Source organism: Engystomops pustulosus, chromosome 1, assembly GCF_040894005.1.
Source record: "Engystomops pustulosus chromosome 1, aEngPut4.maternal, whole genome shotgun sequence".
NCBI classification, from domain to species: domain Eukaryota; kingdom Metazoa; phylum Chordata; class Amphibia; order Anura; family Leptodactylidae; genus Engystomops; species Engystomops pustulosus.
Genome location: NC_092411.1, coordinates 174,853,027 through 174,871,401, shown reverse-complemented (window position 1 = coordinate 174,871,401; position 18,375 = coordinate 174,853,027). Strand labels below are relative to the sequence as shown.

The following is an 18,375-nucleotide window of genomic DNA, read 5'->3' as shown; positions in this document are numbered from 1 at the left end:
TAGATTATAGAAAAGCTCTGGACATGGCATGGAGAGACCATCCTTTTTATGAGGACGCTAGGCAACATTCCTCCTGACAATATTGACTCTACTGCCCCACAAAAAGTGGAAGAAGACATGAGTCAGCCTGGGAAGTAAATTTTCTGGCACAGGGTACACCACACTGACAAACAAGAAGATGGGGAGTAGGAAGGTTCTCACCAGGCTGACCTTCTCCCGGTACGTCAGCTTCCAGTGCCCCCAGCTCTTCACCTTCTGCTTATACACGGCAAGCTTCTCATCCCAGTTTACTTTCCTTTCATCTACAGCTCCAAACAAAATTCCCAGAATCTTTATCTTCTCCTCTACTGTCCTGAAGGGAACCGAGAAGACCCTATTTACATTTTTTCTTTTTTTAAACTATCTTTATTAGAGTCGCAATACACAATTGTACATTTACAATCATATTATTGTACATATTGCCGATGTTTCTACACAATGAATTCGGACTCCCATTTTCATATTAAAGATAAATATAACAGACATTATCCGTAACATACTTATAAGTTTTGTTTTTAGAAGACCCCATTTTCATCACCCAGCCACAGAGCCTTGCTCTTCTCCATGTTTATGGTTGAGTTAGACACCCTGGAGAAAGCTGCTATCTCCTGCTGTAGAGCCACACTGTCATTTCTAGAGGACATGAAAACATCTGCATAGGCACAGAACTATAACGTCTCAACTTTACTCTGCAAATGACAAATGTAAAATCCTTATTACCAAGCAATTTTCTTAAAAAGGGGTCTAAACTAAAGACATGTGGATAGGGGCTGAGGGGGCAGCCTCATCTCACACCCGACAAGATCCATAAAAAGGGTCTCCAGGTGACCAATAACTATAGGCTGGCTCATTGTCTCCTTATAGAGGACCTGTAGCCACTGGACAAAACATAGAGGAAGGTCATACTCCAACAGCACTTTGTTCAAGCAGCCATGGTGGACTCTATCAAAGGCTTTATTCTGGTCTACACTCACCGGCCACTTTATTAGGTACACCTGTCCAACTGCTAGTTAACACTTAATTTCTAATCAGCCAATCACATGGCGGCAACTCAGTGCATTTAGGCATGTAGACATGGTCAAGACAATCTCCTGCAGTTCAAACCGAGCATCGGTATGGGGAAGAAAGGTGATTTGAGTGCCTTTGAACGTGGCATGGTTGTTGGTGCCAGAAGGGCTGGTCTGAGTATTTCAGAAACTGCTGATCTACTGGGATTTTCACGCACAACCATCTCTAGGGTTTACAGAGAATGGTCCAAAAAAGAAAAAACATCCAGTGAGCGGCAGTTCTGTGGGCGGAAATGTTGATGCCAGAGGTCAGAGGAGAATGGGCAGACTGGTTCGAGCTGATAGAAAGGCAACAGTGACTCTAATCGCCACCCGTTACAACCAAGGTAGGCAGAAGAGCATCTCTGAACGCACAGTACGTCGAACTTTGAGGCAGATGGGCTACAGCAGCAGAAGACCACACCGGGTGCCACTCCATTCAGCTAAGAACAGGAAACTGAGGCTACAATTTTCACAAGCTCATCGAAATTGGACAGTAGAAGATTGGAAAAACGTTGCCTGGTCTGATGAGTCTCGATTTCTGCTGCGACATTCGGATGGTAGGGTCAGAATTTGGCGTCAACAACATGAAAGCATGGATCCATCCTGCCTTGTATCAACGGTTCAGGCTGGTGGTGGTGGTGTCTTGGTGTGGGGAATATTTTCTTGGCACTCTTTGGGCCCCTTGGTACCAATTGAGCATTGTTGCAACGCCACAGCCTACCTGAGTATTGTTGCTGACCATTTCCATCCCTTTATGACCACAATGTACTAAACGTCTGATGGCTACTTTCAGCAGGATAATGCGCCATGTCATAAAGCTGGAATCATCTCAGACTGGTTTCTTGAACATACAATGAGTTCACTGTACTCAAATGGCCTCCACAGTCACCAGATCTCAATCCAATAGAGCATCTTTGGTGTGTGGTGGAACAGGAGATTCGCATCATGGATGTGCAGCCAACAAATCTGCGGCAACTGTGTGATGCCATCATGTCAATATGGACCAAAATCTCTGAGGAATGCTTCCAGCACCTTGTTGAATCTATGCCATGAAGAATTGAGGCAGTTCTGAAGGCAAAAGGGGGTCCAACCCGTTACTAGCATGGTGTACCTATTAAAGTGGCCGGTGAGTATAGGCCGACAATATATGCCCCAACATGATGCTGCTTGACATAGGCCACCACTTCCCTAACGAGTCCTCTATAGTCCAACCTCTCATTCAACATGTCTGGTTGTCAATGATCAGCTCAGCTGCCACCTCCCTCGACCGGAAATATAAAATCTTAGCCAGGATTTTATAATCTGTATTAAGCAGAGACAATGGCCGCCAGTTCTTTAAGTCTTTCAGGTTTCCCTTCTATACCAAGAGAACAAGTACAGATTTAGACGGGGACGGAAGAAGCTTCCCAGCACAGAGACAGTCAATATAGACCTGCGTCAGGTTCGGAGCCAGCAAGTTCCTGAACTTTTTAGAGAATTCACTAGTGAGACCATCCAACCCCAGGCTCTTCTTGGCTTTAAAGGAGTCAATGCTACTCTTCACCTCATCTTCTGTTATTGGTTCAGCCATACTATACCCCTGCACTGGGTCGCACTATTCAGATAGCTCTAGATATTTTCACTGCTCATCTGATAATCTCTGAAGAAATCTTCATAATAATCCCCAATGATCTTCTGAAAACTTCTCTGCTCGGACTGCTCCAGCCCATTCTAATCTAATAAGGCTATCATCAGCTTCTTACTGACCCTGTTCTTACAGGCAACAAATGGGTCTGGGTTGTGAGCCCCCAATTATCGAACTGACTTTCTACTTTGAGGGATTTGAGGCAATTGTACTGCAGTTGTCTCATACTCTGCTTCACCTGATGGACATTCTCACTGTCCACGGTCTCACCACTATTCATTCTGCTTTACAGGCGGCTGAGCTGTAAACACTCTAGATGCAAAGCAATATGGCTTCATACTCTGTACATTATAGAGTTGTGAATGTATATGCTCCTCAGACTTTGAAGGATAGAAGGGAGTTGTTTCAGTGTCCAAGGTAAAGTCCAGCATTAGGCAGCGGCCGGGGAAGATCTCCAGGACTCGCTCCACCTGAATGTCCATGTTAGTGAAGAGAACTCCCACACCATCATTCCTTTCTAGACCAAAGGACCAGAAGGATGGCCCATGTCTCCAGTCTCTCTTGGCTGCATACACCTTACTCTTCAGGTAAGTCTCCTGTAAGAAGAAGATGTCAGACCTAGATGGCCTGCCGCTGGCTACTGGTCCTTACACTGTTCACATTAACAGAGCGGATCCTCAGCCGCATCACTCAGGTCATGTAGGTGTTTTCAGCTTTTCCATCTTCCCGCTGCTGTGACCATTAGTTCCCCATCTTTTGATGGAAACTGGGAGATGAGGTTCATCTTCCTGAAGTTCCTCATCAGAGATTAGGGGTTTGATCCGTTGCTGTGGTCTCCTCTTCCTCTCCTATGGACAACGGTATTCTTCCTCTTCACACTGGTTCCTGCCCCAGGATCAGCAGCTTCAGAAGTGGTGGGCAGCTGCTTGGATCCGTTATGGACAGAGGACTTGGATGTTTTAGTTGTGGTAGGAGCTGACTTTTCTGTGACTGCTGGTACCTGTGGTGCAGCCTCTACAGATCAGACGCCAGTCTCTGTTGCAAGGGTTCTGGGCACTTTGCTTTTATCCTCCACTTTACTCTCTACAGCAGGAGTTTTGGACACTTTCTGCCTGGCACAGGCATGGGTCTCTCCTGCAGGTTCACTAGACTCTTGGCTGGGATCTGCACTAGTGTCACTGGTTCTTGGTTCATCCTTTGAGACACGCAAACCACGCCAGGCAGTAGCTCCCTCTGCACCAAATACTCCCTTTTTGGTCCGGTGACTTATCAACCATCTTGCTACCCCTGCCATTCTTGTCGCACAGTTGCTCTTTCTCGGACCTGATGAAGGGGGTGGACCACCTCCGAAACGCGTAGTCCATTTTATAACCCGAATAAAAACCTTTTCAAACCCAAGCAGTATATGTCAGATCACCTTACTTTTGGGAAGCGCGTCTTATACTTAACCGGACATTTCCATTACCAATCCTCTACAACTATTCTATCCGGCACTATCCAGTATAGTGCAGCATACCCCCGCTCCTCCGAATCTTCAATATCTGCTCCAACTCAATAGACACAAGGTGTCACAAGGTGAGCAGACATCACATTCTCAACGTAATCTCCACAAATAATGTATTGCACTAAGGGCGCCGTCTGTGTTCTTCTTTCTATTTTCCTATCCTCAAGAGAGAGAGTATTCTGACATGGACACAACAGGCAAACAGAATACACGAAAAAAATAGGGGGAGAAGGAGGTGTCAATCAAGAGGTCGACAGGCTGGCACCTCAGATTTTTTAGAGCACCCTTACCAACTGAGGGCAAAAGGACAACCGCCACCAACATAAACAACACCCAGATAATAAATTTGTCCCAGCATCTACTTCCCCCTCAGAGATCACCCTTTCACAAAAGGGTCTCTCTTTTGTGCCAAGCTCAAATTTCGATAAATTTAATTTTATAAAAGATCTTCATCTGTTTATCAGAAAAATTAAGTGGAAGAAATATTTTTCTATACAGGCCCAAAAAGAGAGCAGAGATCTTGGGATACCAGTAGATTTCCTACCAGATGTTAGACTATTATATGGTCTGAGGAACAACCAGGAGCTAACGGAAAGGGCCCTTTTACTGACCCAAAAGTAACAAATCCCCTCCGCTGATGGACATCTCACCGATTGATGTTTTTTTGAGGCAAGTAACTGAAGACATCAGATCTATGAAAGCCCCTTTTGTTCCATTTAATTGTTCAAAAGAAGAAATGACGTCAAAAGAAGAAATAAAAACCTCACCATTAAGCCATCTGACAAAGGGGGCAACATAGTCGTGATAGAAAGTTCAGAGTACTGCCAGCAGTGCCTTGACCTACTGAAGGATAGGTCAGCCTATGAGATACTCTCAACAGACCCTACCCGAGATTTGTGAAGGAATTAGATCAAATTCTGTCTTCAGCCAAAAATGATGGCATAATAGATGAGGATGAATATAAATTTCTGTTACCATCTAACCCGGTTTTATGCCCTCCCCAAGGTGCATAAGGTGTCTAATCCCCTTAAGGGGCGACAAATAGTGTTGGGAGTCGACAACCTGACACAGAATTTAGGTATTTATCTAGACAAAGTCCTTCGCCCTTTTGTCACAGCCCTACCCTCATACACTAGGGATACACCTGACCTCCTTCGACGCAAGGAGGGCATTTACTTACAACAAGACACTATTCTGGCTAGTATAGATGTTGAGGCTCTGTACTCATTAACACCATATTCTGTAGGCCTCACAGCTACCTCCCACTTTTTGCGGTCAAGAGGGACACAATACCAAGGGCACAACCAATTCATACTAAAAATACTGGAATTTTGCTGAAAGAGAAATGTATTCCTCTTCAATGGTCGGTACTACCACCAGCTCAGGGGCATGGCGATGTGTTGGCTTTGTGCGCCAACCTATGCCAACTTGCTCCTGGGCTGGTGGGAGGAGACCATTGTTTTTTCGGATGTCTTGAACTTGAGTAGCGTGGCCAGTGACATCTGGCTACGCTACATTGATGATATATTAATCGTGTGGAGTGGTACTGAGGGGACTTTCCATGAATTTGTACAGGGCCTCAAACAGAAATCCATTGGCCTTATCTTTACCTTTGAGACCCATAGGGAAAGTATCTCCTTTCTTGATGTGAACATTTCTAAAAATTCAGCTGGATCATTGGAAACAGATGTGTTGCATAAGCAAACAGCCAATAATTCATTACTAAGGTGGGAAAGCAGCCACCCATTTCCTCTTAAGCGTGCCATCCCACATGGCCAATATTTATGTATTAGACGCAACTGCTCCAGTGACCAGCTATTTAGAAAACAAGCTGATGACTTACGACTTAGGTTTCAGGAGCAGGGTTATCCAGATTGGGTCCTCAGGGATGCATATAAATTTGCTCTGGCAAATAAACGATCTGACCTGTTAGACACCAAGAGACGCCCAGAGGGTGATGGATACATAAGACTTATCATGATCTTTGATAATGGTGCGCAAGCAGCACGAGACATTGTAACCAAATATTGGGACATACTATATATGGATCCAGATATTAGGGATGTTGTAGGACCCTCCCCGTCTGTAACATATCGAAAGATAACATATCGAAAGGGTCAAGCTTTAAAGGATTGTCTTGTACATAGCCATTTTGTCCCAAATAGACCCAGTACCTGGCTTGATGCACATACCACTAGAGGAACTTATCGCTGCAGTGCGTGCATAGCATGCCCCTTTATTATGACCTGCAATACATTTACCTCCAATGTGACATCTGAAAGTATAGACATTCTCACGTTTATCAACTGTAAATCCAAGGTTATTTACAGGGCTGTTTGCGACTGTGGCATTAAATATGTGGGCAAAACGATTATGCAGTTTCAGCAGACAATTGGTTCCCATCTCTCTGATATTAGAAACCATCATGATACCCCCATAGCAAGACATGTAAACTATCAACATGGAGGAGAAGCAAAAGTATTAAAATTCCATGGCATCACGAGGGTTAATAGACCCATGCGTGGGAGTAACTGGGATAAAAAACTGCTACAATATGAGTCAAGAAGTGCCCTAATTTGTAACATATTTTTTGGTCCTACTAAAACTCTGTTTTTATGTACTGGTCTCTCCATGGATGCAACTATCGTGACAGCTGTCACATATGTCACACAATACGGACAGCAAGGGGTTACTATGAGCTAGTTACCTCATGCATAGGGAAACCCTCATGTGTTCGATCAATGTCTGAGAATGTCCGCCCACCCCTCCGGTAGCATCGCTACCGGAAGTTCACCACTTGAATGGCGCATGCGCAGAAGGACATCGCGAACGCCAGCATAGATACCCGCACGCCTGTCACGGCCTGGTCATCGGGAGGTACGGCCACTGCCAATCCTCACTGTGGCTTTCTCCTACACTTGGGGAAACACCTATCGGGCATAGACCTTGGCAATTCTGTAGCAGGCTGAGCTACGTTTGCTTTGTATCCCCTGATGAACCCCGGAAGAAACGGGGGGAAATGCGTTGGGATTGAATGTTATTTATCTGCCTGAAAAGCTCTGTTACCCTATGGACACCTAGGGACAGCATAGCCACAGGGCAAGTGTGGGACCGCCCTTGTCAGGGCGGGAGCAACGGGGTGATAGGAGAAGTGAAGACTAGGGCCACTTCTTCACATCGGGGGAACAGGTCCTGGATCATCCCATCGCATCAACTGAGCCATCACTTACCATGCTGCATGATTGGGTGAGATTATTCCTTGTTATTCCCTCTTTATCTGCGGTTTTGTACAAGAGGCATTAATAATTGACCCTTTTGTCTTCAATAGTATTCTGTTATAACATCGGGTCATTGTATTAGTTGATTGAGCTTCATTTTGTCACATATGACTAGCAGCCCGCGATATACTTGCCCTGGCTGCATCCTTGTATATGTTATTGAATACTAGCGGCTTTTTGCTGAGCGGCGTCATTCAGTGTGTTGTATGTGATATCTGGATGTATACACATCTTTTATATTTTGATCTAAATTAAAAGTTATATTTTAACATAGCCACATTTGCTTTTCTATATATATATATATATATATTTTTTTTTAACTTACTATTCAGCGTTTCTGTCCTGTCCATCTGCAGAGTCGTGTAATTGGATGTTGTGGCAGTTGTTTGAGTAGCATTCGTTCCGCCTGTGGAGAATATAGAAGTCTCATATATGAAGAAAAAATGTACATACGGTAACTAAAAGGGTTTATAATATCATTGTCAATTAGGTAACTTTTTAAAATATACCATTGTATGTACCATAATAATAATAATAATAATAAAAAATAATAACAATCTTTATTTATATAGCTCCATCAAATTCCGTAGCGCTTTAGAAATCATAGGGGACACATACAAATATAATATTATATTACAGAGTACAAACAGTCATATGGAACAAAAGGAGTGAGAACAAAGGAGTGAGGGCCCTGCTCACAAGAGATCACAGAATTACAGATTAAATTAAAATAATTTAATAAATAAAAATTCTGCTGCTTGAACCAGCCATCAGCCGCCATCTTATTTAAAGGATCCAAGGTGAAAAAGACTGCAGAGAAGCCTGTAACTTGGTATATATCTGCTGTTTGCCGGATTACTGATTACGGATTACTAATAGGACATTAGTGGATTAGTAGAGTGAGAGTTGACGTTTAATGCAGTTAGCGAGTGCGATAGGCTTGCCTCAATAGATGGGTTTTAAGAGCATGTTTGAAACTTTGGAGGGTGGGTATTAGTCTGAGAGTCCGGGGATGGGCATTCCAGAGAATTAGAGCAACTTCGGAGAAGTCCTGGAGACGTGCATGAGAGGTTCCAATTAAGTTAGAGATTGATCTAATACAGTATAACTGGGAGATCGAAGAGCGCGAGAAGGGCGATAGAATGATATGAGAGAAGAGAGATAGGGAGGTGCAGCATTATTCAGAGCTTTGTGGATTAGGGTTATTATTTTAAAGTTAATACAGAGAAGATGGGCAACCAGTGCAGTGATTGGCACAAACTGGAGGCATCCGTGTAGGTCTGAACGACGAGCCTGGCTGCTGCACTAAGAATAGATTGTAGAGGAGAGAGTTTAGTGAGTGTAAGACCGATTAGTAGGGAGTTACAGTAGTCTAGTCGAGAGTGAGTAAGCACAACAATTAGCATTTTAGAAGTTTCAATTGTCAGTAATGGTCGGATTCTGGAGATGTTTCTGAGATGCATCCGGCAAGAGCGGGCAAGAGATTGAATATATGGTGAAAAGGAGTCCAGGTCAGAGTCCAGCACAACCCCAAGACAGTGGACCTATTGCCTTGGTGCTATAGTGATCTTAGAAAGTTTCAAGAAGAGAGAGGACATGATGTTAGAGATGGCAGAGAGACATTCACTAGTGTTCTGGATTAAGGCAGGGGTGATGTTACTTGCAGTAGTATACAGCTGGGTGTCATTAGCATAGAGATGATACTGGAAATCAAATCTGCTGATGGTTTGTCCAATGGGGTCAGCATAGAGTGAGAAGAGAAGAGGACCTAGGACTGAGCCCTGAGGAACTACCAACATAGAGGAAGATGAGAAGAGAAAGATCCAGAAAAGGAGACACTGAAAGTGCAGTCAGAGAGATAGGAAGAAGACCAAGAGAGTGCAGTGTCCTTTAGGCCAATGGAACAAACCATCCTGAGGAGGAGCTGGTGGTCCACAGTATCGAACACTGCTGATAGATCCAGAAGAATAAGGAGTGAATAGTCACTTTTGGATTTAGCAGCGAGGAGATCATTGGAGACTTTTGGGACTAGAAAGAGCAGTTTCAGGGGAGTGCGTAGAGCGGAAACCAGCTTAGGGGGTCAAGGAGGGAGTTAGCTGAGAGATAAAAGGTTAGTTGAGAATAGACCAGGCTTTCCAGGAGTTTGGAGATGAAAGGGAGGTTAGAAACCAGTCTGTAGTTAGTGGCATTGGAAGAAGAGGGGACAAAACCAGAAGAGAGAGAGAGATGTTAAAGATTTTAGTGAGGTGAGAAGTGACTGCTGGGGAGAGAGACTGTACAAGATGTGAGGGGATGGGGTCACTGATGCAGAGGAAAGGAGAGGAGAGATGTCCCCTGCAGCAGGCAGAAAGAGAAAGAGAAGAGACAAAAGATGCTGTAGAGATTTATAAGAAGGTAATACTTGCTTCAGAGCAGAACACTGTGATAAGTTAGAATGGTTACATAACGTATATTGTGTGTGAGTGGTGTAGAAAGGTGAGTGAAAATGTGAGGCATTCATATGGATAGTTGGTACTGGTGGGATAGATGGACAGTAGGAAAGCAAACCAACCATAACAAACAAAGAGAAAATGGAAAATATTTTTAGACAAACATAATTGTTTGTTTTTCTCTGCCATCTCACCTGTCTCCTGCCCTGTCTAACTTCAATGTATAACTACAGTCTCATACTTGTCAGAATATTATCAAACTCAGCAGAATATTATGATAAGCAAACAAAGAATGCAGGCATCTTTTACTACCACTAACTTTATACCCATAGAAGACAAGAGACCAGGCCCTCATTTAGCTCATACAACAATAAATCTAGGAGACTTAACACATGTTGATCAAGTTCTAAATAGAGAAAAAAAACCTCATTGAGGGGCATAGATGAACATTAAATCAGGTAGGGTCAAATGTTAGAGAAAGAAACAGACACATGCAATACTAAGGCAATTAACAGATATATACCATTGCAGAACGTGAGACTTGATTCAAAGACAGGGTAGACGGGTGAAAATGGATTCAACAAATATTATGCTAAGAAAGCAAAGAATAGAAGCATCTAAGAATGATAACTTTATTGTGTCCATTCTTTATTTTTTCCACATTTTGCAGGTTTTATCTATAATTTTCAGTTACATGACAAACTTGTACTAAACTGCACCTATATGTGTGACCATGTCTCTGTCAGTACTGGGCTGGAAACAATAAAATAAAGGTTTATTATGTGAAAAGTTGACACTTAACTGTGCAAAATTCAGTCTTGTTTTTCCACCGTAGCAAAGCTTTTTGAAATAAATTAATTCTGTTTTAGTTCTTTTTAGCAACTTTTTGTAGATTCATACCGTATATACTCGTGTATAAGCCGAGTTTTTCAGCACAAAAAATGTGCTGAAAAACGTCCCCTCGAGTCACTTATACACGAGTCACAACGAGTTAAAAAATACTTAAAAAATAATAAACTTATATACTCACCCTCCGGTGGCCCCGATCTGCAGCGCTGCTCCCCTGATGTCCTCTTCTGGCTTCCCGGCGCCTCTTCTGCCTCCTGTACATCGCGCTGGGCACCGCCATTGCTGTCTCCCGGGCAATGTACAGAAGACGGGCGCGGAAGCCAGAAGAGGACCCGCGCGGACATCGGGGGAGCAGCGCTGCAGATCGGGGACACCGGAGGGTGAGTATATAAGTTTATTATTTTTTTTAATGCTGGGCTGGGCTGTATACTGCTGGGGGCAGGCTGGGCAGTGCTGTATACTACTGGGGGCAAGCTGGGCAGTGCTGTATACTACTGGGGGCAAGCTGGGCAGTGCTGTATACTACTGGGGGCAAGCTGGGCAGTGCTGTATACTACTGGGGGCAAGCTGGGCAGTGCTGTATACTACTGGGGGCAAGCTGGGCAGTGCTGTATACTACTGGGGGCAAGCTGGGCAGTGCTGTATACTACTGGGGGCAAGCTGGGCAGTGCTGTATACTACTGGAGGCAAGCTGGGCAGTGCTGTATACTACTGGGGGCAAGCTGGGCAGTGCTGTATACTACTGGGGGCAAGCTGGGCAGTGCTGTATACTACTGGAGGCAAGCTGGGTAGTGCTGTATACTACTGGAGGCAAGCTGGGCAGTGCTGTATACTACTGGGGGCAAGCTGGGCAGTGCTGTATACTACTGGGGGCAGTGCTGTATACTACTGGGGGCAAGCTGGGCAGTGCTGTATACTACTGGGGGCAAGCTGGGCAGTGCTGTATACTACTGGAGGCAAGCTGAGCAGTGCTGTATACTACTGGGGGCAAGCTGGGCAGTGCTGTATACTACTGGGGGCAAGCTGGGCAGTGCTGTATACTACTGGGGGCAAGCTGGGCAGTGCTGTATACTACTGGGGGCAGGCTGTATACTACTGGGGGCAGGCTGTATACTATAGGGGGCTGGCTGGCTATATACTGGGGGGGGTCTGTGACCAATCCATTTCCCACCCTCGGCTTATACTTCGAGTCAATAGGTTTTCCCAGTTTTTGGTGGTAAAATTAGGGGTCTCGGCTTATACTCGGGACGGCTTATACTCGAGTATATATACGGTAAATATTATTTGGATCAAATCCATGATGCCGGTCAGGACCCTAAGCAGTGAGCACTGAGAAGGAAGGAAAAGTGGAGCCTGGAGAGGTTTTTTTTTTTTTTTTATTTTGTCTGATCTGGAGGTCTCCTGTACTGTAGTCAGCACAAGGGGATTGAAAGTATTATAGATATGCCCTGGGGGTTTCCACTATTAACCCCTTACTTTGAAGTCTGACAAAATGAAAAAAGGTGAAAATTTTCCCCAAAAAGTCACATTTACCCCTATTTTTCTGAACGCACACACCTTGGAGAATTTGGCAAGGTGTAATAGGTGATGTATAGTAATACAAGTGGTGTAGTGAGCATTTTGAACATACAGAAGGTTTCCAAATATGATGTGCAATGGATGGAAATTGCAATTATTTCTGTAAAGTTTGGTGCCCGTTATGTGACGCCCTGTGAAATGTCAGGTCTCTAATAAGGAAGTCATGTTTCCTGATGTGAGAAAGACCCAACATGTGATCCTAAACGCTAGCCAGAAAATACAACAGGGCTCCATTATGATAAAGCACCATGTATATTACAGGCAGGACTTGTAGAATTACAAAGGATGTGCTATTTGGATAGGAAATAGAAAACCTAAAAAAAATTAAAACCAACAAGTGACCATAGTTTGCAAACTACATCCCTCAAGGAAATAATCAAGGGGTAAAGGGATTTATTTGACCTAACAGTTGTTAGAACACCATATATACTCAAGTATAAGCCGACCTGAGTATAAGCCAAGGCCCCTAATTTTACCACCAAAAACTTGGAAAATTATTGACTCGAGTATAAGCCAAGAGTGGGAAATGCATTGGTCACAGCCTCCCAGTATATAGCCATCAAGCCCCCCAGTAGTATATAGCCATCCCCTGTAGTATAAACCAGCTAGCCCCCTTTTACTATACAGCCAGCCTCCTCTTCTATATAGCCAGCCCCCTTTAGTAGCCAGCTAGCCCCCTTTAGCATCCAGCCAACCCCCTTTATCAGCCAGTCCCTTTCAGTAGCCATCCCCCTTTAGTAGCCAGCGAGCCCCCAGTTTCCCTTGCACTTAAAAAAAATAAACTTACATACTCACCTTTGGGTGGTCCCAATGCTTGGCATGGCTCCCCGATGCTCCCATCCCTGCGGCTCCTCTTCTGTCTTCTCTCTGCTGTAACAGCCGGTTGAGACGTAGCCATGCACTCATCCGGCCGGCACATACTATGACATCATCAGTGGCCACATCATATTGTGCGCTGGCCGGCCATGGGGAACAGAGCATCACGGAGAAGACAGAAGAGAAGCCGCGACGAGCATTGGGGCGCTGGAAGGTATGTAAGTTTTTTTTTTATTGCCTCGTGTATAAGAGGTGAGGTTTTATACATGAGTATATATGGTAATTCCTCTTACTAAAATTAATTCACAACAAAGGTTGGACTTAAATTGTGAATGCGTTGCGTATAAGCTAGTAGAATTTAGTAGGGGACCTACTAAACTGTTGTCACTCTGGCGTTCTCGCAGGTCTCTTAGTAGTTTTGTAGTGTCCTAACACCACTTTTGGAACAGACTCTTTTCTAAGTCCTTCTTTTAGAGTCAGAAACTAAGAGTTCTCCTTATGGAGAGTTTGCCAACTAAGGCTGCCTTATAGGCGTGTAGAGACTTGAAGCCCCCTTAACACCAAATATGAACTACAATAAATCTAATAACATGATGTGGGATTAAGCCAAACCAGTATATCTATTCCAGAAGGAACAGATTCCCAACTGTAGACAGTGCTATTTCAACCTGGTTGGGTCTCCACATTATAGCATAGGGAAATGGTTTGGCTGTGTGAGAGGCTTAAGCATCTGATTTAACAGATCAAACCCATCCCTGAATTTATTGTACGCCTGGATTGGGGCAGTGGTTGTGGTACCTTGAATAAGGGTGAGGGTGCTGGAGTGCCCATGAACTGTGGTCAGTAGAAGGACATCTCTTTTGTCCTTATACTTGACCAACACCATGTTCTGATTACTGAGTGAATTGACGTACCACCTTTCTAAGTGGTTGCCAAACAAGGGATCCAGTGAGACCTCTCTGGCTATTGCGTACAGTGCCACACACTACAGAACCCCTGGAACTGAGGGATAGAAATAGTAGAATGCTGGCATAAAAGTTAGCCACATACTGGTGGTAACCCTTCTCCAGCAGTAGGGGCACAGATCAGTCAGAGAGATCTGGGAGATGGCATGATGCCACCAGACATGGCCCCTTCCACTGCAGCAATTTTCGTCATGTGTTGCTCCCATTAACCACTGTGATGCCCATTAAGATGAATATTGCTCTGAAGCGACCAGCCAATAGCTGCAAACATGGACCTGGGAGGCAGTGAAACCATCTTTCCTGATCCCCTTGTCTACAGACATGGTGATTGGCATTACTGACATCATAAGTAAAATTGCTGCTATTGGCTGGTCTACATTGATCAGCCAATAGCAGCGACGAGACCCCTCTGCTCCATGGGGCAAGATGGATGGCCGTCAGGAACAGCCGCCATCTTGCACGATTAATGTGTCTAAATAGTGTTGGTTTTTATTTATTTTCTTTAGGAAATTATGACAAATAAGGGTTTATTTTATGTGAGACGAGATGCAATTTCAAAAAAACTTCATTTAGCTAATTCTGTGTAATCTGTGTGCACTATATAAAGAATTATTATTATTATTATTAATAGTGAAAAACTAGAATAGAAAAAAAATTGCATTTGGTTTAGGATCGCCATTTTTGCAGCTGCAGAACTTTAGTGTTTTTGGTTGACATAGCTGGTAAGTGGCCTTATTTTTTGTGTGACAAATTGTACTATTGGTACTATTTTAGTTCTTGTAACTTTTTTCCATCACTTTTCAAAACATTTTCTGTAAAGCAATTTGATGAAAACTTTATATTTTTGTTTTTTTTCAGTTTTTTTACAGCGTTCATAGAGCGTTTCCAATCATTATTATGATTTATTGTACAGATTGTTACAGATGCGGCAATACCAAATATGTGGGCTTTTTTGGTGATTTAGTGTTTTTTTTCTACTTTATTAGTTATGTATACAAAATGGTGGCATTTAGGTGGCTTTCATGTTCTTTTATTATTTAATTTTAGTTTGAAAAAACTTTATTGTTTACATTTTTTCTTTCTGTCCTTTTTTTATTATTAGTAATAAGTAATTTTAATAGTATCCTTGCCTTATTGGAGTCGGGACGACTGAGGAGCCGGGAAATAAAGAAATTACCTTTAGCCATTTCACTGACAAACAGGAAGTCAGTATGATTGTGGGGGGGGGGGGGGGGGATTCAAATTTACACCTTTGTGGGGCAATCTTAATATGCCAGAGCTTTATAAAATGGAGGAAGTTGGATTCTGGGAAAAGGTATTATTTCTTTGGAGCAACTGGGTGTAAATGGGGAACTACCTTCATTTCAATTTTAGGTTGAGAATGGTATTCTCAAGGATAGGGATTTACTTACAGTAGGTATTGTTAGCTCTCTCATGCATATAGAAGTGAAAAAATCAGGACGTCTTTAAGGTGGAGGGGAGTGAACTTCACAAATATATTGGAGTTAGGCGGGATTCCAAAAAATTTAGCTAGGGTGTTTTGGTTTTTACGGAATAATATTGATCAAGAATTCTGTCACATTAGTCAACTTAAGTGGACAAATCAGATTGGAGTGATCACTACAGAACAGTGGGGAGATTTACAAGAATGTTGTTAGGAGCACTATAAACTTAAATCACAGATGTACACAATAAATATTTTATATAGGACTTATTTTTCACCATATTTAATGTTTAAGATTGGGTTAAGGGAAAACTCTAATTATATGAGATGTAATAGAGCTAATGCCGATGTCCTCAATGTTCTTTGGGATTGTCCGGGGATAGGGAAATATTGGCAGGAGATCTTTGATATAATTGAAGCCCGGGTCGGTTGCTCTCTACCACGAATAGTTACCCTTGGTCTTTTGGGTTTGATCCCTCTCAATATAGGATCGAGATCTAAACGAGACCTGGTCTTGAAGGTCTTGTTTCTGGCAAGGTTGGTGTTGATTAAACATTGGAAAGATGTTAAGGCTCCAGCGGTAAGGGATTGGCAAAATTTAGTAGAGCGTATTAGGTCATATGAGTGTGCTTATGAAAAACGCTATAGAGGGGGTAGGAGACTTAACGATTTGTGGGACCAATGGAATTTTTGAAATTTATGGAAAATGTAAGAATTTTTTTTTTCTGTTCCTGACCATCTCCAGCATGGCTCTGAAGGGTGGAAGAGGATGGTTCTGAGAAGCTGTTGTATTTTTTATATATTTGATGCCTTTATGTATATTTGCATCAAGTGTTATATAGGAAGATATGTTTTGTATGATATGTGTTTTTTTCTATCTTTTTCAATGTTTCTGTAATGTAAAGTATTTAAAAGATTTTAAAAAAATAATAATAATTTTTCTTTCTGACATGGTGACTTGCGGTTGGTGAACAAGCAATCTACTGATCTTCTGTGCATGTCCAGCAGATTACAGAAGGGTCCTGCCGATCAGCGGATCGGACAACCCCTGGTAAGTGCCGCAAGGGGGGTCTGATCCACATGAGAAGCCATTTGGTATAACTGCAATCACAATCCCAAGCAATGCTCCACGTAAAAGAAAACAAAAAATCTAAAAAAAAAACAATTTTCACAAAAAATAAGCCCTCAATTATCTCTGTTAACAGAAAAATACAAAAGTGATGCCTCAGAAAAGCTGTTTATACTAAAACAAATTAGATTTTCTCCAGTATTGGTTGGGCTCAGAAAAACTGAGCAAAGATAAGAAAAACTATATAAATGGTAGAGAACCAGAGAATAACTATAAAATGTTATTTTTCTCTTACGGTGAAAGACCAAACAAAGTGTTTAAATTCCAAAATAAAAATTGACGATTTTCTTTGCGTCCACCATAAAATAGTTAATAAAATCTTATGAATAAGCTATAGACCCCCTCCCCCCCAGAAGAATCTGTCCAGTGCAGCACATCCCACAAAAGATAAGCCCTATATGTTTGCATTCCAAAAAATTAAATTTACATTGTACAATGTGATAATACAAATCTGCTCTAAACTGCAATGTTTTCATTCAATGCACAGCTGCGTGCCCTTACAGCAGTTCACCATCACATATGGGGGATTTTTATACGCTGGAGAAATTGGTTACCAGACTATGCATCATTAATCCATTGTGAAAGTATACTTTTTGGCCTAAATGAACATATGTTCCCCAAAATTTACAGTTAAATTGCACTTACATTTTGTTTTAACCCATGTGAAACACTTAAAGGGTTAACAGACTCCGTAAAATTTGTTTTACATAAGATGAAAGATGTCTTTTCTATACTGGTTATTAATAGGGTTTTTCTATTATTTAGACCTCTCAGAGTCACTTGAAAGCTGATGTCCCACAAATTATGAGTCTTGATGATTTTAATGAAAATTACAAAAATCGAACTTAAAATTCTAAGCGTAATAACATCCTAGAAAAATCCATGATCCATGAAACCCATACCAACATAAGGCAGACATTCCAGATATATATAGTTATCAAGCTGTGTGAGAGTTATTTTCTGCATAACAAAGTTTACTTCTCAGTGACATTATATATTATTCCATGCTGTTTACCGGGACACCGGAAAAAATCCAAATCTGGTGAAATTGGCCAAAAAACGCATTTGTGTCACTTTTTTGTCGGCCTGTGCGCTCAAAATAACACATCAACTTTATTCTTTGGTCCGGTATGATCATTGTGATATTAAATTTATAAAGGTTTTATTGTTTTAATACATTTTTAAAAAATAAAACAAATGTGTGCAGAAAAAATAAAAAATGTTGTCATTTCTGAAGCTAATAACTTTTTCATACTTCGGTGTATGGAACTGTGCGAAGTGTTATTTTTTTGCGAAATGCGGTGATGTTTACATTTTGAGGATTGTGTGACATTTTGATCACTTTTTATTACATTTTTTTGTGATGTAATAGGGTGTAAAAGTAGCGTTTCAGGTATTTGGGCGCTATTTTTTGTAATGGCTTCACAGCCGGTGCAGAGACGCAGCGATACCTAATAGGTTCGTGATTTTTACTGTTTATAATGTTTTATGTCAGTTCTAGGCAAAAGGTGGTGATTTGAATTTTAAGGTTTTTTTACATTTTTTAATAATTAAAACTTTGACACACTTTTTATATACTGTTTTTTTAGACATGTACGGTGCAGAGCGTGAAAGAGGTAATGGAACATGTGAACGCAGCCACAGCATATAATCACACATTGAAGACACCTG

The 18,375-nt window shown here is 42.2% G+C and overlaps 1 protein-coding gene across 1 annotated transcript in view; it reads right to left on the bottom strand.

Moving 5' to 3' along the window:
- Positions 1-18,375, bottom strand: part of CIST1 (colon, intestine and stomach enriched 1) — an 81,539-nt gene that overhangs the window by 55,129 nt on the left and 8,035 nt on the right. The window contains exon 3 of the mRNA XM_072113909.1: positions 7,820-7,900. Within this exon, the coding sequence (XP_071970010.1) occupies positions 7,820-7,900 (81 nt within the window). The remainder of the gene's footprint in view (positions 1-7,819; positions 7,901-18,375) is intronic.